We start from the raw sequence: 27,423 nt of genomic DNA, 5'->3' as shown, positions 1-27,423 counted from the left end.
GGGACAGAGTCATATGCCTTTTTGTAGTCTATCCAGCACATGGAGAGGTTGCGGTGGCATGTCTTAGCCTCTTCCAAAATCATTTTCTGTACAAGAAGTTGATCCTTGCACCCCCAACATCCCTTTCTCGCCCCCTTCTGCTCTCTGTAAATTATCTCATTGGACGAGCAGTAAGATGACACGAGGTTTGATAAACACCCTGTGAATAGTTTGTATTGAGTATTTAGACATGTGATAGGGCGGAAGTTTTTGGGATCAGTCAAGTCTCCTTTTTTGGGAAGGAGTATTGTGCGACCTTTGCAGAACCACGGAGGAACATCACCTGTGTCTACAAGAGAATTGAAACAGTGAAGTAATGGTGTTTGGACACAAGGGAACAGTTTCCAGTACAGGTTTCGAATGCCATCAGGCCCTGGAGCTGTATTAGATTTGGACTTTTTAATGACACTTTTCAGGCAATCTGGTGAGATGTAACAGACAAACGACCTAGTTACTTTCTCATGCATTGCATGGTCATAATCACTTACCCATGGTGCCTCCAGGTTACAGTTGCCGGGTACAGACCACAACTGTTTCCAGAACCTTTCATTGGCAGCCATGGGAGGCCGTTTATCATGTTCACCATCACCACCTGTTTTAAGTTGCCTATAGAATTGCTTTTCATTATTTTTGAAAAGTTTATTTTGTTTGATAAATTTGTTTTTCTTTTCCCATTTTTTCTTTCTTTCAGTCCAAACTTTTATTTTTGCCTTAAGGGAATCGACAATTTCGAGCAGTACCTTTTCTTTTGTTGTTTTGTACTGTAATTTTAATTTTCTCCAAATTGCCTTTTGTCGTTTAGACATTGGATTCCCTAATGATCTTAATTTCAGGCACAGCTCTATCCAGGAAATATGTTTTCTTGTTTCTGTTAGTTTAACTTGAAACCGGTTTTTCTTTGGTTTATTGTTCTTAGTATTTTGAGATTGTTCTTTGGAAACTGTGTGAAGTTCCTCCAAAGTTCGAGCGGCAGCATAGACACAACAATTTACTTCATGTAATGACCAGTCCGCAGGAAGTTTTAAAGAGATAATTTCATTAAGTAAATCAATTTCATTTTTGGGAAAAGACACGTTTAGTTGTTTAATTGGCATCCGTTTCTCTAAAGGTAAATTACAAATTTCCTCATAAATAGATGTAAACAAAATATAAACAGGATTTTCGGTAAGGTCTGCAACTGAAGAAGAGGAAGAGTGAGGGTCCAAAATTTCGGGTCCAATTGGCTCTTTCTCGGAAGAGTTTCCACCAGGAAGAGGGAAGAGGTTGACGCGGACGTCCATCAGAAGTTTGGGGTCTGCTGCCACTTGAGCATTTTGCTCTTGCAAAGGTTCCTGACGAGCACCAGTTGTGGGTTGAACTGTCTCACGGGGCGTAAGATGTTTTAGCCTCCGGAGTTGATCTCGGAGATTTTGCTCCGTCAGGTAAGCATACATGGGCATGGCATTGTCCCAATGTAGCTTAAGCGACTTGCCATTGATACGTGGATTATCAGGCCATCCAGTCGCCATCGCACACTCAAGTAGCGTGGATTTTAGATGTTTTGACCACGATATTCTTGGTCGGGTTCTGTGCCTTCCCCTGGGGCAAGTCCCATTTTCAGTAAGGTTGGTTTGACTACCGGAGGAAGGCTGACTGGGCTGCGGAAGTGAAAGATTGAAGTCTTCTTGTCTTGCTGTAACCCAGTAAGAAAACCAGTTTCGGGGGGTCAGCCCTAACTGGGTGATGTACGTTCAGTTCAGGGAATACAATTCCCCTATCTAGGCCCACCACGAAGAGGCGTACATCATCAGGCCCTTATTATTTTTTACAGATTGAGATTGAAATGCAGCAGAGAGGGTTCGGGTGATTCTGGCACAGTCAGGCCGGTCAAGCTCATCATCAGCTCAGGGCCCTCGCCCCCTCTACACGCAGCCCAGACAGCGAATGGGACTTCTCCCAGGAAACACTGTCTAGTCAAACCCACCAAGAACTTTTGGGAGAATATGGAGGCTCCCCAACACTGCAGCCTTCTGCATTACCCAGATTGTCAGAAGGACTGTGCTCCCGGTGGAGAACCCGGGCACTCTTGGCGCAGATCAGGAGGTACCAAACCAAGGGCACCGAGTACAATGGGGAGCCTGACGACAGTGTACTTGGGATGCAATCGAGACATTCCAAAGGCGAGGTCCGCATATTTATCATGCTTTTCCTGAATCTTGCCAATCACATTGCTGTCAAAAGGGACAGAAAATTCAATGATATAAATAATTTCATTGACTTTATCAAAAAGGACAAGATCAGGTTTGTTGGCTGGAATTCGTCTCAGGCTGTATACTGGCCTATTCCAGAGAAGTTTGAAAGCATCATTTTCCAGGACGCCCTGGACATGTTCAGGGTTGTACCATGGATGGACCTCGGAGTCAAAGCCACAGGCATGGCGGAGACGATAATAAAAGCAGCGAGCCATGCCATCATGTCTTTTAAGATATGCTGTTTGTGCCAAGGAAGGGCATCCACTGACAAGGTGTTGGACAGTCTCTGTAAATTTATTGCAAAGACGACATTTCATATTGATATTTTCTTTAAGAATCACATTCTGGCGATTGCGAGTGGGAAGTGACTGGTCCTGAGCAGCAGAAAGGAAGCCCTCAGTTTCACATTTGAGACCAGCCGACTTCATCCAGGCGAAGGAGTCGGTTGGATTGCTGTTCTGTTCCACACACTGCATATACACACGATGCAATGGCTTCTCAGACAGCTTCTCCACAAAGAACCGACTCTGGGCAGACTTGGTGAAGGACTTCACCTGGTTTACTCCCATCACTGTACCGTCCAGCAGTACATCGCCATCAACAAAATCAACTTCAAATTTCAAATTGTGTCCAACAACCTTGGCACGCTTAAAGTAGCTGTGGAATTCCTTGTTTTCATCATGAATCTTGACGTGCATCACCAGAGAATCGTCTGACAAATAAATATGTGCAAAAGTACACAATAAAATTCTGTCATGAAGAGCTTCCACATTAATCAAACCCCGACCTCCCGAATTGATTGGCATATATAAACGATTAAGAGAAGAACGAGGGTGGTGTGCTCTGTTATCAGACATGATCCTTCTGGTCAGGCGGTCAAGACTCTGGATGTCTTGTTTTGTCCAATCAACTACTCCAAAGGAATAGGAAAGGACTGGCACAGCAAAAGTATTGATGGCTTTGACTTTGTTTCGAGCATTTAGCTCTGAACTCCAGATTTTCTTTAAACGAGATTTATACTCGGCCCGAAATTTATCTTGAATCTGGCATAAAGTATATTCAAAGTATTGAGAATGTTTCTGATACCAAAGGTAAATGTCAACATTTAGAAGTTTTTAAATTGAAGCTGGTGCACATCGCTCCATGTCTGAAATGTAATGGAGCGAGCAGACAATGGAATGACGATACTAATGTAATTTAATGGGTTGTCCAGTACAGGCTCGATGATTTACAGACAGCCGCCATATATAGTCTGGTTCATAATTATTGAGAATTTTTCTTCTTACTTTGAGCTATCCTAACACCTCAACTGATTCACTGATACTTAAAACTAAGTAATGGTATAAGGGAGGTAACACATCTTGGCCTACTGAGTATAGTACAATTAGAGTTACCTCCCCTGAATTTGTAGCAGACGTCATTTTCCTCAGCACTGTCAACAATGTCTGCTGAAGATAAAAGAAGGTTGATTTTTGAGTTGTGTAATCAAGGAATTGATGATGTAAATACACTGGCAGAGAGAACAGGAACTCCTCTTTCTATTGTGTATAGGATTAGGAAGAATTTTAAAGAGGGAAAGGATTTTGGGCATCAGAAAGGAGCAGGGAGACCCAGAAAATTGGACTTCTCAGATCGTGTCCGGCTGGGAATTTTAGCGTCTAAAAAGTAAAGGGCAAGCATCTCCAACATCAGGTATGAAATGATAGAAAGGGGATCAACAGTTGTATCAAAATCTACAGTTAGAAGAAATTTGATTGATCTTGGATGGGAGAAAAAGACTGGAATTCTTTCTCCTCTCATGAAACAAGAACATAAAGACAGGCGTGTTGAGTGGTGTTTGGCACATGAAAACTTTGACTGGGAAAATGTGATTTTTACTGATGAAAGCTCAATATGGGTATATCCCAATAATGTGAAAATATTGACAAAGTCTGCGTCAGCACCGTTGTATCGACGACCTAAATACAGCCCAAAGTTTCATGTATGGGGAGAGATATCCTTATTAGGAACGACCCCGCTGTGTGTGTTTGAGGGAAATCTGACAAGTCAACGCTACACTAACATATTAGATAATTTTCTGCTTCCAAGTGCACATGTGTTTTATGGAAATGACTGGATTTTGCAGCAAGATAATGATCCTAAACACACCGCAAAACATGCCAAGCAGTGGTTTCAGGAGAAAAATGTGACTGCATTACCATTTCCTGCATATAGTCCTGACTTAAATCCCATTGAGAACATTTGGGGGATGATGAAGGAATGTGTGAATCAAAAGGGGTTGACAAAAATTGAAGACATGAAGAGAGAAGTGGTCCGATACTGGGACAGCATAACTCACGAGACACTAACCTCTCTGATAGGAAGTATGCCTACCCGTCTTAGACTGTGCCGTGAAGCTCAAGGAGACTTGATAAAATATTAAATTGTTACCTACACAACATGAAAAGGTCAGTTCACTTTCACAATACATTCAATTTTATCTGATTTGTTCTCGTTTAATAATATGAAATGCTTTAGCTATTCTCAATAATTTTGAACCATACTGTACATGTAGTTGTTTAACTCTTGACTGCGGCGTAAAACACCAGATAGCCAGCCTACTTCCTAAACTATCTTTAGCAAGGCCTCATAGAAGGGCTGAGTATATATGAGGAGTGTTGTACGGGTTAATAACTTTGAAAAATGATTCACGTAATTTTCACCACCAAATTTACAATATGGTCAGGTTCCATAATCAACAGATTAGCTTGATAAAGTGTGTTAGCGTTCATATGGCACCGAGGAACTAGTACTATGAGGAAACAAGGACAATATCACCTTTTACTTCAAGAATGTTTAATACACACGGTTTTGTACAACAATATACACGAAAAGTGGATGACACGTTCAGACATCGCAAGTACAGCAATGAGCGGAGATGCTTGCTCAATAATGCATAAGGTGAGGTGAGTTCCAGCTTTACATTCGAGCGGTACCAACGGACGATACCAGTAAAGAACCTGGTTCGAATTGGTCCTTAGCAACCAATTCATACTTGTCGTAAGAGGTGACTGACGGGATTGCGTGTTGAGGCCTGTTGACTTGGTTGACATAAGCTATCGTAGCCTAGTGGTGCCAGCGTTCGCTCGTCACGCCCAAGAGCGGAGTTCGATTCCCTACATGGATACAATGTGTGAATCCTACTCCTGGTGAAGCCCGCTGCGATATTAATGGAATATAGTTAAAAGCGGCGTAAATCCCAACTCACTCACTCACTCACACACTGATTACTCTCCACACTCGACTAATTTTACAGACTGCCATCATATACAAATCCAGAGGACAGTATACGGGACGGGGTACGTGGGCATGATTACCGCCAGGGGATATTCAGGGGGTGTTCATAACAGTAATCACTGAAAGACGCACGGAAAAATATATAATGACTTGGTGATTTTGAAAGGAGTTAACGTTAAATAAATAATTGCATTAGTTCGTATGCCTTCATTACACAGCATTAACGTTTGGAATTATAAACAAACGTGGATCGAGGATTGAATTAATGAATGCTTGATGAGTGAATGGATGGAGTATTCAATGATGGATGGACGGAGGAGCGAATTGAATGATTGATGTGTGAATGTTTAGATGGATGACGAAGGGATGGATGAGAGGATGGATGGACAGATGATGAGTGATGGATGGATGAGTGAATATATGGACAGATGGACGAATGAATATATGACAGATCGATGAGTGATGGATGGATGAGTAAATAGATGGATGGATGGATGAGTGATGGATGGATGAGTGAATTGATGGACGGATGGATGAGCGAATTAATGGATGGATGAGTAAATAGATGATGGATGGATGAGTGATGGATGAATGAGTGAATAGATGATGGATGGATGAGTGATGGATGGGTGAGTGAATGGATGGATGGATGAATGAGTGAATAGATGATGGATGGATGAGTGATGGATGGGTGAGTGAATGGATGGATGGATGGATGAGTGAATAGATGAACAGATTGATGAGTGATGGATGGATGAGTGAATAGATGGACGGATGATTGAGTGATGGATGAATGAGTGAATAGATGGACGGATTATTGAGTGATGGATGGATGAGTGAATAGATGGACGGATGGATGAGTGATGGATGGATGAGTGAATAGATGGACGGATGGATGAGTGATGGATGGATGAGTGAATAGATGGACGGATGGATGAGTGATGGATGGATGCATGGGTAAAGATAAATGTTGAATGATGGACGAGTAAATGGATAGTTGATGGATGGACTGACGGATTGGTGGATGGATGAATGGATGGATGGATTATACACGGACTGGCCGATGGATGGATCGGTTGTTTGTAGGATGCATTTTAGGGGATGTAGATGATTTGTTTGGTTGGGTGTTGAGTGCATGGTCTGACTGGTTGTTGGATATAAGGGTGTAGATGATTTAGTTGCTTTGGTGCTGAGTGCTGGGGTGGTTGGTTGACGGATGAATAGATTCATGATGGATTGATGAGGTTATGCATGAGAGTGCATCTGAACCAACAGCAATCACAGGGAAACTACAAATATATATTAACTTAAAGTTGTCAGTGAAAATGTAAACTGTCCATTGCCTACATCATTGAAACACCTGACTTTGAACCAAAGCTGCGATACACGCCACAGTCACAGTTTAACAATGGTATCAAACAAGAATTGGATTTGAAAAAACACGATTATACTCTGACATAAAAAAATCTTAAAATATCAACAGCCCACAACTGTTACCCTAACGAGCAATATACTTTCTTGTCTGTTATATTTAAATTTCAGGGGACTATTGCATAGATGGATATCCTCCACGGACCTCCACAACTGCTGCCGGATTCGCCTGAACATTGCTTGGAGCACTCATGGTCTCCTTTCTTGGCGTACCCAACTCTGATTTCGTTACCGCAGAAACATTCGCTTCCATCCTGGAAAACGACGTTGTAAACAGGCACATAATTATTATTATGTATCATAGAATGATGTTTCAAATAATAAATATGTCAATACAAAATATGGTACGATGTTGGAAATAAGAAATATGTGCATAATTATTGCTATCTCCTCCATTCATCGCAATGATGTTAAATATATGCACAATCATTATTACGTATTATTGTACGATGTTGGAAATAATAAATATGCACATAATTGTTACTATGTGTTGGTAAGATTTTCGAAGTAATATATCTGCACACATTCTAGTAATGATTTAGAGATAACAGTACAGTTTTGCTTTCTTTAAGAGACGAGATTCTGAGATGCGACCTACCTCAATTCCAAAGTGGGAGTAATTGCTGTAGCAATGCAGCATACATTTCTCAGATTTCATCGTAGTCCTGTCGATAAGGTGAGCGTATGGAAGAACACGGTCCCAGTCATCTTCATAACACCCGATATACGTGCCGCATTCTGTAAGTAGAAAGTAGCGTGAAAGGAAACATCATCATCACAATATACACTCTTTCATTCCCTCCAAAATGGACACATGCCTGTAACTAACAAAGTCTGGACCAGACAATCCAGTGATCAACAACGTGAACATCGATCTACTCGATTGGGACAAGATGACATGTGTCAACCAAGTCAGTCTGGCCACCTGATCCCGAGAACTGATTATCAGGTGTGACCCAAATCATCAAGGGTAAGTAAATGAGGCGGGAAGTATAATTTCATTGGCCAAAACACGTTTTTCCAAATCCATAAACAATTTACTGACAAATGGATGTAACCCATGACACCGATTAGACCCATGCTGATTTCCTATGGAAGGTGTTGGACAGAGAGGTGGTCAATACCAGGCAGCCGCAACAGTGAGGACATGGCTACATTATTTCAATAACGTGCATGGAAAAGGAAAAAAAGGATACTGATGTGTTTCAATTCAACTGATTGCTAGAACGAAATAATCAAAACTCAAAATGAAATGTGATGCACGGGCCTGATTTTATTCGAAACCCGTATTGAAAATGTTCCTTTACAACAAAACGCTGTTACGTGACCGTTTAAATAGAGGGGGTTAACAAAACGTTGCATTTACCTTAGAGCGTAATGATCTCATCACTATTAATTTTGAAAATGACTATCAAATGTCAGAAGTCCTCTGTCTAGGAAAAGCCTTTCAAATGTCACATAACAGCTCTTTACGGCATTTTCTTTTAATCTCCAAAACATACCAACATCTGACTGAAGAAGTAACATCTTACTAGTGGCATGGAATCATTGATGACAAACAAATTGTATCCAAAAATAAGAATTAAATTAGATCTTAAATTGTCATGAACCACGACATCAAGACATTAAGATACAAGTTCCTGTCCTCGATGCGACCCGTGAAGATCCGGGTGATAATTGGTCTTCAGTAACCCGTGTTTGTCGAAGGAGGCGACTAACGGTTGGTCATTGTATCATGCTGTCAGTGATAATCACTGGATCATGTGGTCCAGACTCGACCATTTACCCACCGCATGGAAATATTGCTGAGAGCGGAGTTAAACAACAAACCGACCAGCAACAACCCTCTTCCTTGACGCAAGTTGGGTTTCCCTTCAGCACAAACTGACATAGAGCTAAAATAATCTCTACAACTACCTTTAACCCCACTTTCTCACTCATTTCAAATGATAATTCAGTTCCGCACTAATCTACTGTAAGACTTCCATTTGTTGTTTGTGAACCACTCATCAAGGCCACTTAACTGAGAGCTTCCATTGTTTAGCCTGACATCTTTTATGTCTGATTACTTTTGTTATTCGTACATTTAGAAATTAATATTCTCTGCCCCATCCTGTTTATTTGCCCCATCCTGTTTATTTGCCTGATTGTTAGACAACAATCTAAAGACCAGAATCTGAAGACAATTAACAAGACAAAAATCAAGTCTAGAGACCTGAACCTAGAGACCAGAACCTAGAGACCAGAGTTATTGAGATCAGAATCTAGGGACCAGAATCTAGGGACCAGAGTTATTGAGATCAGAATCTAGGGACCAGAATCTAGGGACCAGAATCTATAGATGAGAAACTGGAGACACGATTCTAGAGACAGGGATCCAGTGTCAAGAATCCAGAGGCCAGAATCGAGAGTCCAGAATCGAGAGTCCAGAATCTAGAGTCCAGAATCGAGAGTCCAGAATCGAGAGTCCAGAATCCAGAGTCCAGAATCTAGAGTCCAGAATCTAGAGTCCAGAATCCAGAGTCCAGAATCCAGAGTCCAGAATCGAGAGTTCAGAATCCAGAGGCTAGGATGTAGAGACAGGGATCCAGTGTCAAGAATCTAGAGCCCAGAATCGAGAGTCCAGAATCCAGAGGCTAGGATGTAGAGACGGGAATCTAGAGTCAAGAATCTAGAGCCCAGAATCTAGAGTCCAGAATCCAGAGGCTAGGATGTAGAGACGGGAATCTAGAGTCAAGTATCTAGAGGCCAGAATCTAGAGACCAGATTCATGAGACAAGAATGTAGTTACTCTCCAAAACATAAAGACCAGAACCTAGAGACCTGAATCTGGAGACCAGAATCTAGAGACATGAATCTATATACAAGAATCTAGAGACAAGCATCTTGAGACAAGAATAATTCATTACCTTGGTTGTTTACTAAAAGACTCGTGACTGTACACACGTAAGTCACAGTAGTCGTGAGAGTTGATGTAGTCGTAGTTGTTGTTGTAGTTGTGGTGGTAGCAACAGAGGTCGTTGGCACGGTTGTAGAGATAGTAGGTGCGGTTGTAGAGATTGTAGGTACGGTTGTAGAGATAGTAGGTGCGGTTGTAGAGATTGTAGGTACGGTTGTAGAGATTTTAGGTGCGGTTGTAGAGATTGTAGGTGCGGTTGTAGTCGTAGTTGTTGTTGTAGTTGTAGTGGTAGCAACAGAGGTCGTCGGCACGGTTGTAGAGATTGTAGATGCGGTTGTAGAGATTGCAGGTACGGGTGTAGAAGTTGCAGGCACAGCTGTAGAAGTAGCAGGCATGGTTGTAGTGGTTGTAAGCACAGCTGTAGAGGTTGTAGTAACTGAGGACACGCCCGGTGTCGTTGCCACGGTAGTTGTAGGTGAGTTTGTTGTAGTTAAAGTTTCTGTCGTAGTGGCTGTAACCGTCGATGAGGCAGATGTCGACTGTGAGGGTGTGTCAAGTGTTGTCGTCACGAAAGCTGTAGTCGTTGAAGTACTAGATCCGGGAGTCATTCTCAGGCAAATATGGGCCGATCCCGCTTCCACGGGAACACAGATCTGGTGGATGCCACACATTTGGCTCCGACATATGTCTTTCCGAAGAGCTGTCTGTAAGCAAAAGTCACATCGTTTGATTCATGTCATTACCTTCTTTCACATTTCCAGGCAAACAACTTTATCCACATTACATTAACTGGTCCCATGGTGCCCGTATCACATTGATTTACATTGTCAACAATATAGGAACAGATTTCATGACAAGCTTTGCATTTGGGTAATGATTTCCTCCTCAACGCAAGTCAGACACTTGCCAAATCGTAATGTCCACCCGTGAAGACCCAGGCCAGAACTGATCTTCAATAGCCTATGTTTGTCAATGTCACTACATTGCATTATTTTTTAAAATCAATGATATCTGGGCATTGATCAAAACTTGGAAAAGATAATCTTCGAAACACTACATCTGAGACAAGACGACACCGTATTGGATGTCTGAGATGTTATTGTTACACAGTTTACATATTGTTGAGGCATAATCATCTTTACTTCTTACATTAGTGAGTGAGTGAGTTGGTAATATTTCAGCCATATCGTGACGATATCAAGTTCTCTATAGATAATTATAGGTACAGTGTACAACCAAAGAGAAGTAAAAGAGCCGAACTATCACAGATGTATATTGTAAAACTGGAAATGAAATTTAAAACAGTTTAACCATTTTAACAGTTTAACAAGACAATATAAATACAGGCTACTGATCACCAACAACTGAATTCAGATCACCATACTGGGGACAATGCCCTTTCTACCTGCATGGACCCTAGTTGGATTTACATCTTGCGTTTAGGGGCTGGGAATTGTGGGAACAATTTTGCCTAATTTTAAGGAACAAAAATAATACGTTTAAAAGTCTGATAAGCTGAAAATTAACTTCAAAAGTTTTGGGACCTACGTATCCTCTCAGAAGTACAATAATGTTACGGTACTTTAACCCGTTTAGACGATATAGCCACTAGCAATCTTAGTTGCTAATTCAAACTTCCAAGAATGAAATATTTATCTATTTAAAAATCAGGTAACAAATCTAATTCTTTTTAATATACAATAATTCAATGAGAACTAACATTATTTAAAAATGGCTTCATAGTTCACGATTTAAAATAGTTATCCCTTGTGGTGGAATATTCAACAAAGTCAAGAAAGATACGCTTGACCGTGATTCTTTCCTCACAAGGGATGTAAATCGGAAGGTCCTCACCTTTCTATGGGTATTTACGAGTACATTTTGTGCGACCATGGTGTTCTCAGAGAATGTTAACGTGATTGGGCAAGAAACGAAAGACGATACCATATTGGCTAGTAGAAAGATCGTTATATAATTCAATCATTTCTATTAAAAGTTAATGTTTATCGGAAAGAGTTTTAAGAGCCTGAAGGCAAGAAAGAGAGTCAGAAGAGATTATATGTTGCTCAGATACTACTTCTATTACAAAGAAGGGGTAGGTGACGAAGCTTATGTAAACAATCAATATCGTCTTTATTCTTTAAAATGTACATTAAAACATAAAAAAACTATGATTCATTAATTCTACCAGTGAGGTTTGCCCCTTTCCATGTAAAAATGAGTGAGTTGGTTTACGATTACGCCAAATTCGGCAATATTCCAACTATATGGAGGCTTACATCAAAAAGCGTGCAGTTGACTACTTACCATTGGATTTTATCATGCAGTTAATCTATTTGCTAAATGTATTTCGTTCTTCAAACCCAGATGTATCTTTATACCGATTTGCATGCAAATCCGATGTAAACCCTATCCGAGAATGTGTTTTAACTAATTTATATTTATTTTCTATCATTTACGAATATATCCTAGATTAATTAAATAGCATAACGTTAAGTGTCGTTCGTTAAAATGCAAATTATTTTATTATAATAGTAAAATCTAAATGTGCCTTCGTTAAACATGCAGATCATGAGGCAGATATTAGTATATAGGGCGCACGGTCGTTGTCATCCAAGTCAGAGAAACAAACTACCCGATCCCGTTAGTCGCTAACACTAACCCGAATCTTTGGAAGTTTTTTAAACGCACTGTAGTGCGTAAAATTTCTTAAAGCTTAGCTGCAGAAAGAAAATGTTGATGGCAAATTCAGACTACCTCGTCATAAGTGAGATCCGAACTTTGGCAGTGTCGACATTACTGCTGATCTGATGTCGGCTCGTCGCAACAGACCCCGTATGTAGGTCACGGCACTTCGCGAGACCTTTTTACTTCCGGTGACAAATAACGTTTCATACCTTTCCAAATGGGCTCATGGTTGTCATTTGACTGTATGGAACCTCCCTATCTTGTCGGATCTGACGTGTGACGTGTGCTCCTATGTATGTCTCTATACAAAAGAATTCATGATAATTGACAACAAGGTAAAAGTAAACGAGATCTCTGATCCCACACTCTCTGTTGGCAAAGACAGGCGAAAAATCTTGATGTGACATTCTCAAGTTCTATGTGACTGGACGACCACTCCTAGGCCAGAGCGAGCTGCCTCACTACATCACCAGGAACTTAGGACGATCAGACACTGTCTAGATGCCGTGGCCAACAAGCTCTCAATCCAGTGTTATGTTACCTCCAGGCTAGACTACTGTAACTCCCTGATTTCAGGAACAGCCTCCATGAAGAGACTCCAACTGGTACAAAACAGAGCTGCGAGGGTGGTAACAAGAAATACGCCGCACCATCATATCACTCTAGTACTCACTCCACTGGATCCCTGTTCATGATCGGATCAAGGACAATGTCATATCCATCACCTACTCCACGCTGAACAATCCTCAATCACCACAGTATCCCAAACACCTCATCCATCACTACCAATTAAACAGAACTCTCAGATCACAGCGCAAATGCCAACTGTCGGTGCCAGACTCTAAGAGAACCATGGGGACCACAGTCTGTTCAGTTAGTGTTTCCATTCTCTGGAACTGTCTTCCTATCAAGTTTATATCCTGATCATTTCCACTGACCCTTAAAAGCGCCACTGAGTGTGGGCCCCGGTGTGCGATCCGCCGTTTACCATTTCGTCCATGATTCCTCAACCAAAATAAACATGGCTGCTGACATTATCAGCTCTACAGCTAACTTTTGTCGTTAGTCTGCCAATCATTCTGAACTATCAGATGAGAAATTCAATGTTCTTGGTCATTAAGTATAGATTTGTGTAACTGTTTATACTTTCGGCCTGTTATTCCCCTGAGCGAACAATGTGTCTCTAAATCGAACGACTCACTCGATACAGAAATCTGCAAGTTAAACACGCGTGTTCAACGGGTGCTCAACCTGTGCGGAAGACGTTGATCGCGTGCGTGCGTGCGTGCGTGCGTGCGTGCGTGCGTGCGTGCGTGCGCACGTGCGCACGTGCGTGTGTGTTGGTGGGGTTGGGGTGGGACTGGAGTGAGGAGGGAGGGTTATCTTGGGCAGTCGTGTATGATCACTTCCGGCTCCTCTTGATAGAAGCGACAAAGCCTTGTTCACGTCTATAGAGGCCTCTGCCTAAAGCCGAGTCAACTGCATAACTGTGACTGTATAATAAGCGGATATTCAGCAGTATTACAGATGTACGACTTGTTTGTAAGCTTACCGAGTCTGGACCAGACGATCCAGTGATTGTCACCATGCGATACGATGGCAATGCGTGAACCACGATGAAACAGTGCTGATATCAGGTAATCGTATACTGCCTGATGCGACGTTTCTCACTCTCTCACTCATTCACTCTCACTCACTCACTCACTCACTCACTCAAACACTCAGTTGAACAGAGTGGTTGGTGAGCGAGTGAGTCTAGTTTTACGTTTTTGTAAAAAATATTTACATGATTCTTACATAAAATGAATCTCCCTCGATATGGCTTTACGGCTCCAGTATTTCAGTAATATCACGGCGGGAGACACCAGAAATGGCCTTCACAAACCGGGGTATGCGAAACCGGGTCTTCAGTGTGACGAGTGCGCTTTAACCTCTAGACTTCCCCCAGTTCTACTGTAAGTAGAACTCTCTGTGTGGATTACTGTGTGTAGAACTCTGTGAGGGAGGTACTGTGAGCAGAAGTGTGTGTGGAGTACTGTTTGTAGAACTCTGTGTATGGGTGACGGTGTGTGGAGTACTTTGTTAAGAACACTGTGGGTAGAGTACTATGTGTAGACCCCTGTGTTTAGAGTACCGTGTGTAGAACTCTGTGTGTGGAGAACTGTGTCTAGAACAGAGTGTAGATTACTGTTTGCAGGACTCTGTGTGTGTGTGTATGGGTGGGGGGTGTTATTGTGTGTAGCACTCTTTGTAGGACTGTGTGCAGAGTTGTACAGAATAGAACTGGGTATTTTTTGTGTCCAGTATTGTATATAGTAACTGGATAGTACTACGTGTACAGTGGTGTACAGTTGTATATTGCACTTTGTGTAGTACTGGGTATAGCACTGGGTGTTTACTATGTGTATTATTGTATATAGTACCTGTGTATTGTACTATGTGTATTATTGTATATAGTACCTGTGTATTGTACTATGTGTATTATTGTATATAGTACCTGTGTATTGTACTATGTGTATTATTGTAGATTTACTAGTGTAAAACCGTGCATAGTACTGAGTATAGTGCTATGTGCAGTATTGTATATAGTACTGGGTACAGTATTGTGTATAGTATTGTATATACTAGTAGTTGTTGTTTAGTGGGGGATCACGGTGGGCTAAAGCACTAGGCCAGTGATCCAGCGAGGTTGAGGTGTCGGGAACGAGCCCACTTGTGACCGGGTGTAAAAGCTTTTGAGTCAACTTTTTATGCAGACTCTTTCCGTGTTTTCACAACCCTTAGTATACAGTAGACAACCCTGTGCACTTAGTAGAATCCTGGAATCCGTTGGTGTATGACCAGAGGGTGGCCACATGAAAACGTGCAGACACCTAGTTGCGGTGTGTCCCAGTCCACCCCGCTCTGAAATGGGTACCTCTTTTGTATCAGAGAGCCACAATGAAGTCGGTGCGCCTACTCGCTACAAGGTATTGTTTTGTAGACCACATATGTAACTAAATGTCATCCACGCCCAATGTTTTTAATTATATTATTTTCAAACGAGCGATAAGAAATCCTTCTATCAAAAAACTTAGCTTCTTTCATTATCGCAAAACGTAAAGGTAAACAGTTTCACTGAGTTTGCAGAACATGGGAGAAAGACAGAAAATGTAAATGGGTTCCAACGACACAAATGTGCGCTCACTTGAGCGTCACTGACATCAAAGACGTTTCGTGGCAATGTTTTCAAAGTTGCAATGGCAAATGTTGTAATAGCGTGCCATTTTGTCCTGTTAAGATTTGAAAAATATTATGTGTTTATTGTTTAACACCACAGTTAATACATTCCAACCACATGACAGAGGTCGGTAAATAACTGAGTCTTGACAAGACGATCAGGTGATCAACAACATGAGCATGAACCTACGCAAATAGAACCGATAACACGTCATGTCTGTGAGACTGACCACCCGATCGCGTCAGTCGCCTCTTACAACAAGTATGTCATTTTTAACCCACAGCCATAGAAGCCAGAGTGGACTAAAGAAGAAACAGTGTTATGAGTGACGTCCGTGGCATACATTTTACATGTTTCTAATTGCACTGGTGCACTGGAATAGACTGACAAACCACGTTATTTAAAAATGCAGTAGCCATTGATGACTTTGTCACATAACGTTACACAATACCTGTGAATTACACAACGCCTAATAGTTGCTGCTTTGAAGTGGAATGAACTCAGATTCGAGACTTATATAACAGTTAAAACTACATCAATCAAACCCATAACACAACACGTACTGTTTTGCTCCGAGACATGCACGGATATCGGATCAGATATCGGATTAGCGCATGATTTGTCTCTCTACAAATTCACAAAGCACCGTCTAAATAACGTTGGTTCCAGATATCATGTTACAAGAAAGGAATTATCCACAAATGTTTGAGTATCTTATCCATTGAGATTCAGTGAATCAAGAAATAACGTTGGCTGTCCGAGTTCTTTAACACATCTAACCAGTAACGTACGAAATCGATTTCATTTACGATGGAAAACGCTATTCAGTTATGGTTCCTGGAATGACAATAGAAACACCAACAGTCAGGTAAAATCGGTTCATCAACATGGATCCTTAGAAGAGACCTGATAAAAAAGCAAGGTGATATAAACAAAAATGGTGTGAAATGCCACTCAAATATGCGGAAGTAAGAAAACTGCGTATATCTCGTATTTTGGGAGCGTTTCCACAAATAGAGGAGCGTTATGGAAATCTGTTGAAAAGAGACTAACCCAACGGCTATCGTGTTTTTGTTATCAAGAGTGACTTTTTTGAAATCATGACGCTTTGCACTGAGAGTAATTCATTAATGATATGTGAGTCCGCACTCAAATTCTGAAAGGTCCAAACAGTTCCATGTCAAGACTGTAAGTGTGACGGCGGTTGACATGAGCATAGAGCATAGCAGTAAGAAGACATGCAGCGAATTGCTTGCTTTTGCATTCGGTGCTATGAAATTTTCTGTCTTAAAATTATTATGCAATGCATATATATATATGACTTTTAAAATAAAACTCAGCTGGACGTTGCACTTAAAATGCATATGAATCAGACTTGATCTCCTCACTGTTTGACTGGAATAACGCCGTAAAGCCCACCCCAACTCAACTCAACCCATTAAGCAATTATTCCGTGTGTCTAACAGTGTTCTGCCAATACCGTTGGCTTTAAAGTTCACCCCCACGATGAGTCAAACGGATTCGACAGATATCTGACAGTTCTAGAATACAACGCGAGACAAGACAAGTACTAGAATCGCAGCCATTTTCGTAACAGATGTCCGGCAATTTGGTCATCGGCTCCACGAACAGGTGGTCGTTCACATTTCAAGAGAAACGCTCTAGTGAAACGGCATGCGGTAGACAGGTATATGGGACTATCGAGCATGTCGTCGGATGTCCTGTTTCAATGTGATGGTCGAGTCAGCTTATACCAAAGTGTGGGCGAATGACATACACCAGTATACAGTATGTATGAAAGACATTCTTTCCTATGGTGGCAGTGGTATGGTTTTCTCAGAAGCGTCTGTGGGCGAAAGACCCCAGTTTGGACACCATAAAGTAGAGAACCGGCGTGGAGTCTTGTACCCAGAGGAACTAAAGTAACCTGTGGTGGAATCTAAGAACAGATATGTACAAGGCTGGAGTCTTGCAGCCAGAGGAACTAAAGTAAAGTTGTTACTAGAGGGTGTTTTTTCTCATTTGTATAATCATTAATTAGGTGTTAGTTGTTATGGGTCGTCACATTTCGCATCATATGTCCTTTCTATCGAGAAAGCTGTAAGTTAATGGCGATACACACGCTTTGCTCGAATGTTACTGACAATGTGTAAGTAAGAAATAAAGGCTGGTTGTTGTATGACCGACATACACACGGACTTGCACTCGGAATTATACTGGAGTTAAACTACCTGTATATCTGCCCTCATTGTAAATTCCAAGACTCTAGTGAGCTGATATCTTATATGTGACACATTACTTTAGATTTGTGACTCAGTTGTATTGAGAGATCTGTACCTTGCCTACTGTTTGTCCAATATATTATTGACTATGCTGGACTTGTCTGTACTGTGCTATATTTTGCTGGTTCAACGGGATTCATTATATCTTTTGTCACGGCCGTTTGTTAACTGTGACGGTGGGACGTTTCGATACCGTTATCTGCTTGGCAACGATAGAGGTATCTGTGCCGAAACGTCGCATCGCCTGACTATAGAAGTTCTTCGTTCGTAATGTTTGTCCTTATCTGACTCTCCAGCTTCTATGAATGTCACTCAAAGAAACTTTACACTGGCTGTAGAAGTAGGAAGGCATGATGATATAACCTATGCTGGTTGTTTAGATCCATGAAAGCAAGGTTTACAATTTGTTTTCAACAAACAATGGTTGTCGTTAGAGACTAATAACATCGAATAGTTGATGTGGTGGGTGCATGTCCACAACCCATTTGGGTACATCGATGCGCTTGATATCTGGATTGTGTGACGCACTCAGCGTATGTATTTGTATCGCTTATTGCAATATTCCAGTTACATGACAATGGATTGTGTATAATCTGGACCACACAATCTAATGAGTGGCTCACTTTTTTTACTGGCATTTCAGTAGTTGAGGCATACAATACAGAACAAAGTTTATGGATAAAGAAGTAAAGACATCAAATTTCTTCTATATCATAAGGATCGTATCATTTGGGATACGATGATATGCATCAAGCGATATTGTTAGCTGCCTCTCACGACATGTATGGGATCCTGAAGACCTCTACTCCCGATTAAGACAGAATAATTAATGAAGAAGTTCTTATCGGTGAAAAAATCAATCAATATCATGACCACGATCGGAACATCAGTCCTCATTAGTCCTCATGATTCGGGTGTAATCCTGTATACTGTTCTGAAGAAGACGGAAATTGTTTATTACAATGTGTCACATCACAGTACAGGATTAGGCATGTGAGACACATTAAAACAAGTGTGACAGTGCACAATTTATCTTTGTATTCTTCATATTTGTATATGTTTTGTATGTATGTATTTTGTATATGTTTGCCAGTTATATCTTTCTGTGTGTTCACATTCACTTTTAAAGAGTTGCAATTTGGAAATGTCTCTTTAATTAACCTTCATGTTATGGTTCAAACTGATGTAACGCACCTGGCAAGAATAATTAACACAGGCCATATACCATTGAACATGTCACGCTTAAAACTCAAGCTATTGTTATAGCTATGTCTTAATGACACGCGGTATAGACATCCAGACCACAACTCTAATAAATCCAGTCTAATTAACCCCAAGCTAATTAGCCCCAACTACTGTTGTCACGGCCAGGTGACATCAGCTGTAGGAAGTTGTAAAACAAAACCGTAATTAAGTCGGTGTAATAATCCTGTCACGGTCACGTGACTACCCAAAAATTCATTTCGGCTTGTCCAATCAGTAACCAATAGTAAGAATATATGATCTTGGTCAACCAATAAAAAGGTAATTAAAACACCGATTGTACCTTTTCGGCCAATCACAAAAGAATTCCAACATTGATCAGTGGTGTTTCGGCTATAACAAGAGGTCAGTGATATCTTATCTACACACTTGACCTCACAATAAATGTTGAAACATCTCCTTGACTGATCATTGACTTGAGGAATTCTACATTCTCTTTAAGGATATAAGCTGGTTACCCCACACGAACCAGCTGACACAAGGATAAAAACCGTGACAATTTTCAGAATTTAAAACGACACACCTATAGTAAAATATATACGGTAACAACCACCATGCAGTGGCACAAACAACAAACAACCCAAACGCACACACAGTTACAGGTGTGGACATACTACCTCACATACACTCACACGCGCACGCACACAGACAATCAGACACACATATAATCACACTCACTCACACTCGTACACCCATACGCCCACTGATACTTGCACGTCAATCTTATCCCTTATACCATCTGATCCATGAAACAGTCAAAATGTTCAAACAGATGGTATACATAAATAATGGCATAAGATACCCATACACACAAGCACGCAGACACCCCTACCCCCCCCCCCCCCCCCCCCACACACACACACACACACACACACACTTCAGCACTCACTGACCCCTTCGCCACCCTAACACTTGTAAGTCACCATTTTACCCCATTAAACCTATCATCCATAAACAGTTAAGTTGTTTCAACAAATAATACAAATGAAGATTGAATGTTAGAATGTTATTGCATTCCATGCACATACAGAGGTCCATTACATGTTTTAAGATCTTCTTTTCATCATGCTGTGGTATGTCGACAAGAAGTCGACCTTTGGAAACTTCGCTATGGACACGAAGTCGATTCGTTGTGTATGTTGATGTTGGAGGTGCTGCTTGAGTCACGTTAATCCGCTAGTAAGAGTTTTTCTTAAGATTTTCGATAACGTGAGCAACATAGTATACTCACGTAGTTCAATCAAAACGGCATCTATGTCATCGTATGAGAGTGAAGTTTGCAATGACATCCTTCATTCAATGTGTAATGTTATATCATGCATGATATTGATCAATGATTTCTATCTATATTTCTGACCATGCCCGGTGACGTTATCGAGACTTTAGTGACGGACAGACAGACAGACAGACAGATTTGTTTATTTACATCTCACTCGCACAGATATATAAATAAATAAAAATGGTATAATGAATAAAAGCGACCAATCGCCAAGCGATTTATGAGAGATGATTAAAATTATAAACAGTGTTATTTGCAATATAAATACATAAAATAATACAGTGTTGTTTATACAATAAAGAATGCCTATGTTCTAAAATACCAAAGCAGGTTTTGGCCCGTATAAAAGTAAACTCTTAACATGTAGAAATAAGGGCGGGGTGATGAGACATTGTAAGATGCATAACACCTGGAGATTTATAATAACAAAGGTTTGAAAGGTCACTTGTAAGATGTGTATATAAGGGGCAATTTAGTAAAACATTAGCTCCATTTTTTGAAATTTGAACAGTGAAAACATAACATATTCTCATAACGGCCTGTCTCTAATCTCAGAGGCGCTACACCACATCTAAACTTAGCTAGCGCAATCCGATGCTTCCTTGGCATTTTGACATTGGCGTAGTTTTTTTCACAGCCAAAGTCCTGTTTAAAAGTCTTGTAATTTCGTAATTTTCTGTTACCCTCTCCATTAAGTGTTTCATTCCAGGTCGCCTTGTAACTTGAAAAAATGGTATCTTCCACTGTGTTGACTAAAATTTTCTTCTCCGTCCTTATATTAATGTCGGATAAGTGTTCTGGATGAATACTCTTAAACTGTTAATGAAGCCTAAAATTCCAGTTTCGTTTATTCTTGACAACTACCATTTCATCTGCCAATCGAAAAACTTTTTTTGTTCATCCTCCAATCTGTTGTGTTGATCATTCGTTCCCATAGCCGGGCCACACTGACCCACTGTCTCACCTCGGGGGGCGTCCAGCCCACATCACCTGTTATTGCTAAGTTAGGGTCGTACTTTCCCACACTTGTTGGACTGCTTTTACACATGAGTGGACTGTCGTACCCCATATCGCCGCATCGTAACTTAGCCTCTACCACACTGTAGAAACAAACAGTTTAGTGTATATTGTATATATATAGCTAAAAGGCATTCCCCCTAGGCACTCATACTTAGCGATTAGAAGGCCTAGCGCTCTACTGGCGGACGTTGCATCTGACTTTGCCATCAAAGATATTCAGTTATTAAAACTCCAAGATAGTTGTAGGAATCCGTCAATGCCAAGTTTTTATCCCCACAGTTAAAAGTTGAACTGGTCCTTCCTACATTCTTCCCTCTAAAGTGCACAACGTTCCTGTTAACAATCATATTGTTCTCTTCACACCATATGTTAACAGCACTTAATAAGTTGTTCAGGTCTGTGGTACTTTCAGCAAAGAGAACAACGTCGTCAGCATAGGCGAGGATGCTAACGTTATGTTCACCGACTGTAACACCTTTCAGGGAACTTATCTTCACAATCAAGTCATTGATGTACATATTAAATAACAGGGGTGATAGTAGACAGCCTTGGTTTAATACTCTGGTAACAGTAAACCAGTCCGTCTTCTTTCCATTGAGCCTGACACAGCACTGGACATTACGGTACAGACTTTTAATTGCCTCGCACATATTTTTGTCTATTCCACAATTGCACAGCTTTTCCCATAACAATTCACGATCTATCCCATCATAAGCCTTTTTAAAGTCAATAAAAGCAGTGAATGTTGATTTCTTCATATATTTTCTTGTTTCGAGGATGCTTGTGAGTGTTGATATATGATCCATCGTCGAACGTCCTTTCCGAAATCTATTTTGTTCCTTTCAGCCCAAGTCTGTCATTCAAAACACTACTATTCAACTTATTAGATGCCGGCGCCAAAGTGATACCTCTATAACTTAGTGGGTCTCTCGGGTCAGTCTCAGAAGACTTATGAATAGGGTTAATAAGGATTTTACACCATAAATTCGGCACATTCCGTGAATTAAAACAAATATTTAAAAAGTCGATGTAAAGAAAGCAATCGTGTTTTCATTTTTTTACTTCATCAGTAGCGACTGGATTGACGGTGACCTCCATAGATCCCAGTAGAACCATCTGGAACGGTGACATTTTGGTCTGAGGAGATTGATGGGAAAAATATTCCCAGCTTTATTGCTAAATATCTTCTTAAGGGACAGCAATATTCCAGCTATATGGCGGTCTATAAATAATCGAGTCAGGACTAGACAATCCAATGATTAAAATCATGAGCATCGACATGCGCAACTTGGATACGATATGTGCCAACGAAGTCAGCGAGCTTGGCCACTAGATCACGCCAGTCGACTCTTACGACGAGCTCATAATCAATTCTAAACGGGTCTCAGTTATGCTTAGGAACAAATTCACACTTAAGTCCGCCTGCTGCAGTTGCGCGACAGGCAAAAAGAAAAAGATAAGGGACTGCGCCGCCTGAACGTCCAAAGACGTGAGGTTAGGAGTGGCCATTTCAACCCGGTGAGCTTGCAGATGTTACATCACACCTAGATAATGTTGGAGGATTTTGTATAGGAAACAAAATGGACAAAATCTGGTACTTTTCTCATATTGTGTGTGATCAGAACCACATAAGCAGGATCATCACCTTATGAAAACACTGGATTATGTTTTTGTCTTTTTTATCCCCCGTTAATTTGTATAAGGTCAAATGGATTTTCTCTTATTAGTATAGGATATATGTATATAACGAACATATTCAGGTAACTAGTATATGCTCAAGTCGCAGGTGTTTTTTTTCTTGACATTTCACCCATGTGTTTCACGTCCTGTGTAGATGCCATTTGAGGCTATGTTTAAAATCAGTCTTAAACACGAGTCCCTGAAGATCAATTCTAACCCGGACCTTCACGAGTTTCATGCTAACATTAGCATGTTAGCTTCGTTCTTTGATCGGTCCTGTTTACTCTGCTCCGTGCCGTACAACAGTTGGTTGTCCGAGCAACGCGTGACGAATTCAAGTGCAACACATTCTCAACAATTACCAACATTTCACACAATCGGTCGAGTTGGCATCCAGAGTATGAGACAGAGTATTTGTCGCTAATAACCTGCAATAATCTTGGAAGCGACGTTAAAAACCCCTTTCATCTTTTATTTACTTACCTTTACTGCAATACTCATCCCACTGACAGCGAAAACGCATTAACGACTTTGCCTGGTACAATGCAACGATTTTAAAACTTTACTTGAATTACTGTGAAAAAAGCCACTTTTGTGCTCAATCATCAGTACAAAGAAATTTTTTAGAACACTCGGCTTTCCTGCACTTATGCAAGGTCAAATTCTCAAATACATCATTTTCCCGTTAACTAACTCGCTGCTTGCGAGACTCTTGGAGATTTACTGTCATATACAGTACCGGGTACCCATTTCCTGCTAGATTCAGTTTTGAACAAACTCACTTGCCTGAGGTGAGACCTGTATCACATATGCTTCGTTGTTGGGAAGGAATGAAGTTCTAGGAACTCTCAGGAGTCAAGCTGTCAAACATGGCCACCCATGAAGGGACTGTCAACTGTCCAGTTCTATCATGAGCGAGTGAGTGAGTAAATTTCCCCCAATCCACCCCCTCACCCCCGGTCGGGGGACACGGGAAACGGAAACGCCCCAACTCTGTATTATAGCATTATGTCAAATTATGTTAGCATGCAAATACAAATTTGCATTATTCGAGAAAAATGGATATAGGTAAAAAGGATTACAATGTCACATTTCATATACTATTTTACAACGGAGAATTTTAAAAAAAAATATGCTAATATGTAAAATTGTAATTTTTAATGCTTGCGGATGTGATAAGCAATGAAAGAGGACGTGTATATTCTTAATGGATTCATGTTTGAAATAAATAACTAGACACATTTCACATTTTTAAACATCCACTGTTATGAAACAGGTGAGTGATTGATTCACTCGGCAATATTTCACCCATGTCGTGACTTAGAAAGATCTTAACATACACAATCAGATTGTAAAAAACTGCCAACGAAGGGTAGAAAACAAATAAAATATCATAGATAGAGAAGACAACTCTATCAAAATCATTAACTATACAATTCGACCAAAGGTTATATATAATACAAAATAACAATCGGGTTGAAGATCAAACTGAAGGTAGGTAATCATAGTAGAAACTGAAGCAAGTGGTAGAGAAATACCGGCAGAAAATACCTTGTTAGCCGCTAAACAGGGAACAGGCATGCACATATGTGCCAAATATCACAATTTAAGAGTCGTGGACTTTCATTTTTAATGGTAATGATTAAGAAGGGTTACGAATCCCCGCAGAGAGAAGATTCCAGATACAAACACGTCCGGAGAGATTTCAACGTACAGACTCGTGCCAGTTGTAGTGACACCGTTTTCAAGCTAAGTGTGAATACAACCAAATGGTTTGTCTGCCTTGGCTGTAGAGGATTTGTGTTCTTTTAACCGGGTGTCAACACAAATCCTCTACAGTCAAGGCAGACAGCCAATCAGCCCTCTCAAACCATCAACAAAAATTCCCCACTCATCGAATCAAGTTTGACGAATTCGAAGTCCTCGTCAACCCAAAACCAGGACTTTTGAAAGCCACCGAAATCCGCTGCCACAAACCTTTGATCAACAGATACCAAGGATACTATATACCATCGGCCTATGAAGAACTAATCAAACCACAGACTATCTAAGCACTGTGTCTGTTTGTTGTTACTACTTAATCCCACTCGTCTTGGCTTCATCACTGGTGCTCTTTGTTGTCTTAGTTCCCTACTGGCCTCTTCCTATTATGTACCACTTGTTTACTCTATCACACACTGTTGTTAATGTTAATCCGCTGTTAGTCACAACATACCATGTATATAACCTTCTCACTATTTGGTTGTATTCACACTTAGCTTGAAAACGATGTAAGAATCTACATCGAAACGTCGCTCAACGTAATAAACAAGAAGATGTAATCCTCAAAGCCGTATGTTTCATTTTGGAATGAGCATCAAACAAGTAGTAATTTCCATAGACCTACATGTACGTTAAATGTATCATTAACATTTAGGGGTCTTTTTAATATCCACAGTGAAAAATTATCTTACCTAGAATCTCATAACTTCAGTTTAATTTTCCGTAGCTTATTTATCTAGTGGTAACAATTTAAGCAGCATTTTATAGTACGGGTTTAATGTACCCTCTTTGAAGACAGCTCTTTGAAAATAAAACCTTTGCTGTATATTTAGCTGAGACGGATAATAAGGACTGAATTTAGTTAGTTAGATAATCTTTGCTGTAGTTACCTGATACTGAACAAGCATCCGACCCCATCTACTGCTGCCCGTTTCTCCTCCTGTGTGCAGATGGCAGGATCCGGTGACAACATCCCAGGAGTAGGAGGCACACCTGGTTGTGTAGGTACACAGAGAATCACAGACCAGGGAAGAAGGTGTCACTTTGGTAAGGAACACATCCTGGCCTTGGCATGTGATACACTTATATACACCGTAGAATGTCAACAGCTGAACAATTAGCGTGTACATGGCTTTGCACCTACACTCTCTGACGAGCAGAACAAATAGCGTTCGATACACGACGTTTCTGAATATACATCTGTACATGAATGCTTGAAGAGTCACGTTGTTGAACACAAGGAACATGCATACGTATTAACAGAATCAATATGATGTTACCGTTACGGTAAATATGTCTATCGCACATTTGTTTATAATATCGACAGTCAGTAATTTCATTAATACTTGCTTTAGTCTTGACACTGTGGAGCAATCCAGAGTGAGCTGAACTAGAATGTCAAGAATTAGCGAAGACAGTCTAACATACATAGATACATAAATAACTAAACACATAAAAATAAGTATGCTTGATTGTTAGGTCATTTCTTTATATGTTGTTTAAGGCGGCACTTGACAATATTAAAGCTCTTGGGCGGTTTTCTCCAAACAGTCGTGTCTCGACAAAACAATCCAGTGATTGACAGCATGACATTGACCTACGCTGTAGGGATGCGATGATATTCGGAATGCATGCGACCGAGATTGAGCCATCGTTAGTCGTCTCTTACGTACAGACTGAAAAGAAGAAGGCCATTTCGTACAGTCTACTTGCAGTGAAAACGTACCGATGAATTTAACTTTAAGCAACTCCTCATAATTTTACGGTGACAAATGTGTTTAAAAAGTGTGTTTTCTGTGATTTGTATTACTATTATTTATTAATTTATAGCTATTATTGGGTCACAATATTTAGAGTTTTGAGTGATAGTTATTTTATGGGTCACATTTCGTTTCACGGTTTATAGTGCGGTGATTTAGGGGCACGCCTTTTAAGGCAGCGCTTTAGAGTTGCACCCCTTTAGGCGCTTTTTTGTATATGAGTATGTTTTGACTGTTAGTAAACACGACGCCGAACGTTAAAGATCTAAGTTAATGGCGATGTTGTAGTACAGTGCTCGAACGTTCAAGAATCTATCACTGTATATATAAGGATCACTGTATATATAAGGCTGATTATTGTGTTGACGGGACACACACACAGACTTACACATTTATTCTGGAGTTTGTCATTCAGCATACCTACATCTGTCTGCCTCTTCGTCAACGTTTGACCTTCATTCAAGACATTTAGTAGAACTGTTTCTCACTGAAAGTCAACAGTTTGCTGAATTGATATTATATTTGTGACCCACTACTTCAGATGTGACTCAGCTGCAATGAACCGGGAAGCTCTATTGTGAACCATTGCATCTT

General features: G+C 40.5%; 1 protein-coding gene across 1 annotated transcript; it reads right to left on the bottom strand.

Moving 5' to 3' along the window:
• Positions 1-7,084: 7,084 nt before the first annotated feature.
• LOC137278721 (platelet glycoprotein Ib alpha chain-like) lies at positions 7,085-26,199 on the bottom strand. Its single transcript, XM_067811238.1, has 5 exons — positions 25,960-26,199; positions 10,127-10,580; positions 9,887-10,012; positions 7,576-7,715; positions 7,085-7,231 (listed from the first exon to the last, which is right to left on the bottom strand). The coding sequence occupies exons 1-5, from the start codon at positions 26,197-26,199 to the stop codon at positions 7,085-7,087; spliced, it is 1,107 nt and encodes a 368-aa protein (XP_067667339.1).
• Positions 26,200-27,423: the final 1,224 nt, after the last annotated feature.

This window comes from Haliotis asinina, chromosome 1 (assembly GCF_037392515.1).
Source record: "Haliotis asinina isolate JCU_RB_2024 chromosome 1, JCU_Hal_asi_v2, whole genome shotgun sequence".
NCBI classification, from domain to species: domain Eukaryota; kingdom Metazoa; phylum Mollusca; class Gastropoda; order Lepetellida; family Haliotidae; genus Haliotis; species Haliotis asinina.
Note: the sequence above shows the minus strand (reverse complement) of the source record. Positions and strands in the feature narration are given on the sequence as shown.

Coding starts and splice junctions, on each gene's coding strand:
- LOC137278721 (XM_067811238.1), bottom strand. CDS start 26,199: ATGTACACGCTAATTGTTCAGCTGTTGACATTCTACGGTGTATATAAG. Junction 10,581..25,959: donor GGATGCTTGTTCAGTATCAG/GTAACTACAGCA, acceptor TTTTGCTTACAG/ACAGCTCTTCGGAAAGACAT. Junction 10,013..10,126: donor AACTACGACTACAACCGCAC/CTACAATCTCTA, acceptor CACCTACTATCT/CTACAACCGTGCCAACGACC.